This window comes from Sarcophilus harrisii, chromosome 3 (assembly GCF_902635505.1).
Source record: "Sarcophilus harrisii chromosome 3, mSarHar1.11, whole genome shotgun sequence".
Taxonomy (NCBI): domain Eukaryota; kingdom Metazoa; phylum Chordata; class Mammalia; order Dasyuromorphia; family Dasyuridae; genus Sarcophilus; species Sarcophilus harrisii.
Window position 1 is genome coordinate 597247048 of NC_045428.1, and position 7259 is coordinate 597254306.

Genomic DNA, 7259 nt, shown 5'->3' on the forward strand with positions numbered 1-7259 from the left:
TTCTCAACTGGGACCTCACTGTAGCAAAACAATCCTTACATAATTTCATAATTTACCTACTACCAATCATTATGGTAGTACTTCCAAAATTTGTCATCCCAACTCAGATCTCATATTGCTTCCATCTCCTCTTCTTTTACATAGAATTTTGTATTATATTTATTGAAAAAGACACCATTATGGCAAGAATGATTTTTTTCTTATTCTCTCTTCTTCCTTTCAAATCAATTAGATGCTTTCCATTTCTATGTCCTCCTTTATTTATCTCACATTAAGAGGTAGTCCCTCTCCTTGTTAAAGGCAACATCTTTACTTTCACAAATAATCTCTTTGTATCCCACCATTTCCAGCAGATTAACCTATAATCCTCATTCTCTCAACTTTTCTTTATATGTTAACTGCTTCCATAGTGCCTACAAACATCCTGTCACCTCCCATAAATAAGAAGAAAACAACAAAATATCAATAGCAACTACAACAATAAAAAATTCACTTGGTCTGTCTATTCCTATTGGTTATGATTTCTCTTTTCTCTTCCCAATTTGGCTAACATATATAACACTATCTATTGCAGGCTCCTTATCTTCTCTTTTTACTCTCTTTATAATTTGGCTTTTAATCTTATCATTCAACTAAATCTATTCTCTCCAAGATTGCTAAAATTTCATGATTATTATATTAAAAGAACTTTTCTTAATATTGATTTACATATTTGCAACCTATGAAACTGCAAATGACTTTCTCATTCTTGTTATTCTTTATATTTTCATGAATCAAATCTCTCCTGGTTTTCCTCCTACTTCTCTGATTGCTTCTTTTCAGTCTGTTTTGATAAAGCTTAATCCAGGTCAAGATCTAATAATCATTGGTGTTTCAAAAATTTCTCTCATGTATCTCTTTTCTTCTCCCAAAATCATATTTTATTTCATGAGCTCATCAGCTCTTAAATTATATTATTTCTGTGCTTCTCAAATCTTCTTATTCAACCTTAGCTTCTTTGCTTACCTCTATACTCATGGGTTCACTTGTTCATTGGACATTTTAAAGTGGAAATCCTGTAGAACTCTTAAATTTAACATATCCAAAATTGAAATCATTATCTTCCTGTCAAATCCTTTACCCCTCTTACAAACTCTCCTATTATTTTTGATGCTACCAACATCTACTACTCATCCTGTTTCTTGAACTAGGGTTCATTCCTTATACCTATATTCTCTTAACCATTATATTCAATCTATTCTCAAGAGCTGTTTGTGCTATGCAACCCCTGCTTTACTCTAATACTACTATCACCATGGGGCAGGACCTCATCATCTCATACTTTTATTATCACAATAGTATGCTAGTTTTTCGGTCTCCATGACAATGGTCTTTCCTTACTCCACTTGATTTTCAACTTTTGTAGTAATGTTATTTTCCTAAAGCGCAGTCTCACTCTTATACAATAGACTACAATGATTCTTTATGGATTACCAGATCAAATTTGAAATGCTTTGTAATGTCAAACCCAACTTTAACTTCCCATTCATCCTTTTCTGATTGTTCTGCACATTTTGCCCTCTCTTCTCGCCTGCCCCCAGCAAATTCTCGGGGATTCTTTGCCATTAGCCTCCTTACTTTTTATTATTTAAAATAGTCAACCTTCTGACTTTAGGCATTTTCACCATCTATCCCCTATTACTGGTATTATCCCTCACTCATTTCTGCCTTCCTTCTTCTTTATATTTCATGAAATTTCCAATAAAATCCCATCATCAAGTGGGAATTTATAGGAATTACTTAATATGTTTTCTGATTTCCCCTAATTCTTCTGCCTTCCCTTTATTGATATCTTCTCCCATTATCCACTGTATAGTTTTATTGTACAGTTTTTTGCATGTATTCTCACCCAGTGAAACTACTGTTTTTATTTGTTGTTCTTGTTGTTGTTGTTTTGTGACCCAGTCTTTACTCCAGTGTCTAGCACATTATAAATATTAAATCAGTGTTTATTGAATAACTAACTTACAAAATAGGATCTAAGATCCAATTAATCACTAAATTTATTATATAATATTATCTTTCATAATTGGTATACATACTCCAATTATTTTTCAGAGTGATATTTTTTCTAATACATATTTTGAGTACATCATTGCAAGATGATAATATGTGTCATAATGTGATGTCACCTATCCCTGAATATATTTTGTCACTGACTTCATTTATATCTTCAGGAAGAACTTTTTTTTTCCCCATTTTAACCTTTTATTTTTAGCTTTATATTTTAAAAATACATGCATAGATAGCCTCAAACATAACCCTGCAACACTCCATGGGCCAAACTTTCTTTCCTTCCCTTCTTCCACCCCTCCCCAGGCAGCAAGCAATCCAATATATGTTAAAAATGTGCAATTCCCCCCCACACACACCTCCACAATTACTATACTACAGAAGGAATACTAAAGCAAGCCAACAACAAAAAAGTAAAAATACTATGCAGTTATTTGTACCCGGTCTCCAAAATCCCCTCTTCAGATGCAGTTGTCTCTCTCCAAAAAAGTCCACTCCAACTGGCCAGAATCAGCTTATTACTGAAAAAGCCACGTCCTTCAGAACTGATAATTGCATAATATTTTGGTTCTACTCACTTAATTTAGCATCAATTCATGTAAGTCTCTCCAATCCTGCCTGAAATCATCTGTTTGATTATTTCTTATAAAGCAATAATATTCCATAACATACAAATACCATAATTTATTCAGCCATTCTCCAACTGATGGGCATTCACTCAGTTTCTAGTTCCTTGCTACTACAAAAATGGTTGCTACAAACATTTTTGTACATATGGGCCCTTTTCCTTTTTTAACCATTTCTTTGGGATATAGGCCCAGTAGAGACAGTGCTCGATCAAAGGATATGCACAGTTTTATAGCAGGGGGAACCTTTTAACAAGAGTCAATTTGCAGTTTTGTCTGCTACTTTCATTTATACCAAGAACATCAAGATTGATATGATATATCAGTACTGAACCTGTTTTCTGGTTACTACATAAGCACCTCACATTTAGAGTAACAAGATATAAGTTAATGATTTTGTGTTGCATAAACTCTTTGCAATTTTTAACACATTTAACCCCACTCTCTCTAACATTATTGTTGTCTGTTAGTGTTTTTCTCTTTTTTAAAATAATAATAATAGTTCTCTCTGGGAAAAAAACAGGTTTCTCTGGGAGGTTTTCTGGAGGCAGCCTTAGTTTCAGTTACAAGTAAATAATTACTCCAAAATCACAGCCAGCTGATAAAAGTTCGGATCTTTTATTGTGTCCTTCAATATAGCCTGGTTAGCTCAGGCCTATCTCTCTGCTTGGTTCCAAGAGCTCCCTCCGAATGTCTCCAAATCCAAAGGTTTGTCCTTCAGACTCCAGCCAGCACAAAGATGGAAGATGCAATGAATCTCTCTTGCCTCAAAGAGAGGCTTGTGGACTTCCTCCCAGAGTGCTCATCTCCGACCCCCTGGGAATGTTCCCAAGTAACTCTTCCAAGCTATAAGAGCTTCTTCCTCTATATATATGATTTCCCAAAGGTTAACTCCTCCTTCTGGAGAGAATGGGATTCTGGGTTATCTCCCAGAGTGCTCTCTGGCCCCAAGAACTTCAAAGAAGGTGTGAACACAAGCATTATTGTCTATCAGTTGTACTTTATTGACTTGTTTCAAGGTCCGGCCCAAAACATCTCCTTCCAAGATCCAATCAATCATTGAAACATGCCAAATTAGTTAATTGTTGTCTCTATCAACTCTAATGGCTTAATAATTTATAAAGAATCCAACAGTTGTCATCAAAGAATTAGAAGTTATCAGACATTAATGATGGGCACTTTGTATTTTCTTTATTTTGTGAGTTGCCAAGACCAAAGAAAAGTTTTATTCTATTTATAGAACTTTATTTGAAGATTTCTCAGAGAAAAAGAATCAATTAGAAGATGTATTACAGCCAGCAAATTTAAGTACAGCACAGAGTTCCTTCTATACCAGGATGAAAATGAACAGTCTTTAAGTAATTCTTTCAAGAAAAATAATAGGTTGTTATAGATGTATAAGCTTTGCATTTGTTATTTGTTCAGTGATGTCTGAGATATTTCTAAAGCCCTTAACAAATGGCTCATAAATGGTAGTTACTGTTTAATTACTAGATTATTGACAACTAATTTTATTGTTATTGTTGCATTTATTTTTCAATTGTTTTTCAATACCCATCTATTATTTTGTAAAAAGTAGACAATATGTATAATGTTATAATTTTCATGTGTCTCATTTTTTTATGTCCTTACATTCTTGATAGGACCTAATTAAAAGAAGGAATTGTCTTTTTATTATTAGCATTCCATGCTCCTTAGGTATTATCTGACATATATTTTGTATTTAACGAATACTTATTAACTACTTACTTAGTTGTCTTTTTAGAGAAATAAAATAATTTATACTAATATATAACATTTACATGACATTACCAAATTGATAGATTTTCAGTTTCTTTGAAATATAATTAAAATTAATCAACTATTCATATTCAGAGGACAGATAGGAACATTAATTTTAAAAAACTAAATGAGTGAATTTTTGATTTCTAAAATATTTTCAATTTAATGTTTAAAACATTTATACTAATATTCATTATAACAAAAATATAATAGAAAATATTTCCTTCATATTCCATTTGTTAAATTCTATTTTTCCTAGTTTAAGCTGATAGATTATAATTTATAAAGATAATATATATGTAAAATATGTAAATATGTAAAATATGTAAATACTTAAAAATAAATTAGTGAAATTTATAGAGTTTGAAATCTTATAAAATCACTTTTCATGTTATCTCATTTGTTCCCCAGAAACAATGTGTAATGTAGCTACTGTAATGTAGCTACTATTATTGCATTTAATACAAGAGGAAACTGAGGATGAGAAAACTTGATTGTGTTGCCCGTGGTAGCATTTATTTCCCGTGGTCATTTCCAATTCTAACCTGTTCTTTTTTAATCTAAATTTTGTTTTCATATTTGAATAATGTTTTGTGAAAATGTTCTAATTATCTGGTCTTTTGGAAATGAACTTGGGAATTCATTCCTCCATCAACTAGACAAAAAGTCTCCTTTTCCCCAAAAAAAGACTAAGGATTGCAAGATGGACTTCTGGTGTCACATCTTTGTTATTTCATAATATTTTGTTAACTTTCATATGTTAGCTAGCAGGGAAAAATTCAGGATATACAAACAAATCACAGTGGTCTCCCCAACCCAGATTAATTATGTGAGAATTCAATTCAATAAACAGGTTATTATAATGTTTCCAAATGGAACTCTATTACCTTCACTGACACTTAAGAAATTTAAATTTTTTTCTCATTTTCCCATAGGAATTGCCAGCCCTGTTCACAATTCTTCATCCCAAGACTTGGAAAAAATGATGTTTCGTGACTTAGTATTGGGCATACTCTTCCTTATTGAGATGGGAGTAGGCATTCTTGGAAATTTCTTCCTTCTTGGTCTCTACAGCTTCACTTTATTCATTGGCCAAAGACTGAGGCCCAGAGAGTGCATTTTTGCCCACTTGGCCTTGGCCAACTCAGAAGTGCTGCTCTCCAAGGGAATCCCTCAAACAATTGCTTGTTTGGGCATCAAAAATTTTTTGGATCACGTTGGGTGTAAAATTACTATTTGTACTCAAAATGTGGCTCGGAGTGTTTCCCTCAGCATCACCTGCCTCTTAAGTGGTTTTCAAATCATCACAATCAGTCCTAGTAACTCCAAATGGGCAGAACTCAAACCCAAAGCTCAAAAGTGTATTGTTCCCTCCTGCTTTCTCTGTTGGTGCTTCTACCTGCTGATAAATTTCACTTTGCTTGGGACTATGAATAACTCAAGGTACCTGACTAATAATACAAAGATGTGGTATCTGGGATATTGTTCAACTTTAACTCCTTCCTCTTTTAATGCTGCACTTTTTGCAATTGTTTTTTCTATACCTGATATTATGTGTGTGGGATTCATGATCTGGGCCAGTGCCTATTTAGTATTTCTTCTACACAGGCACCATCAGCAAGTCAAACATATTCACAATTCTCATCTCTCTCTCAAAGTTTTCCCTGAGAAAAGAGCCACACATGCTGTCCTCCTCTTAGTGAGCACGTATGTTTCATTCTATTCAATTAATTCTATCTTGTCATTTTACTTCTTTCAAAAGGACAAACATCAGCCTTGGTTTGTGGCCATTTTAGATCTTTTAGCATCATGGTTCCCAGCCCTTTGTCCTTTTATGCTGATCTTCTTTGATCACCAAATCGGCAAGTTTTGTTATGCTCTATGGCACAGGAGATGTTTCCTTCTCCTTTGCTATGCTCTCCTCAACCCTTGCTCTTCCCAGAATTCTGCCTCAATAATGTAACAAATTAATTTTGTTACATATATATTATATTTGTATATATCATTATATAAAAATATAACAAAACAATATAACAAACTAATAAACAAACTGAACAAAAATATTTATCTTTCAGAAATTAGTAGAAGAGAGGCAAGAACACTGAAAAGTTATAGGACCTGCTATTTAAAAAGTCCTCTGGGATCATGTATTCAAACAATTTCCTCCTTCATGACACTGTTCTGACATTAGGTGTCTTGCTGTTGTTGACACAGATTATAAGTAACATAGTTCTTAAATTCATGTTTTCTGAGTTCAAATCTACTTTTCCTTCCAGTAGACACATGATATCAAATAGTAAAAATAATAATAGAAACCACAGAACCTTATATGAGGGTCCTTGCAGATTTGATAATGATGTTGTTTTAATTCAGTTTTCTTGGGAGTCTTTGAGAGCAGCCTTCATTTCAGTTCAGTAATAACCACATGAGTAGCCAGGGGTTAAAGTCAAAATCCTTTATTATCTCTTTCAAAGTCTTGTCTCCTTTCCTGGGGCCTGGTTAGCTTTCTTAAAGGCCTATCTCTCTCCTTGGTTCTGAGAGCTTGAGCTCCTGCCTGCCTTCTCTGCCCTCGGAATCTCTCCAGATCAATCCTGAGTAAGGCTTCTAGCTTCTATGCTCTATACTGAGTATAAATCAATCATTATATCACTAGGAAACCATTATTTGTTGTAAGATTAAATCAATCATACCGAAACATGCTAAAATAGATAACCATTGTGTCTATCAATTCCACTGTCTTAGCATTTTGTAAGAGTCCTTTGCTTCAAGTTCAGAATTCTGGCCCATAACATCTCTTGC

At 33.5% G+C, this 7259-nt stretch overlaps 1 protein-coding gene across 1 annotated transcript; it reads left to right on the forward strand.

The window, feature by feature from the left end:
• Positions 1-5327: 5327 nt before the first annotated feature.
• Positions 5328-6423, forward strand: LOC100921606 (vomeronasal type-1 receptor 1-like). Its single transcript, XM_012547136.2, has one exon. The coding sequence runs from the start codon at positions 5443-5445 to the stop codon at positions 6421-6423; it is 981 nt and encodes a 326-aa protein (XP_012402590.1). The 5' UTR covers positions 5328-5442.
• The last annotated feature ends 836 nt before the right edge of the window (positions 6424-7259 follow it).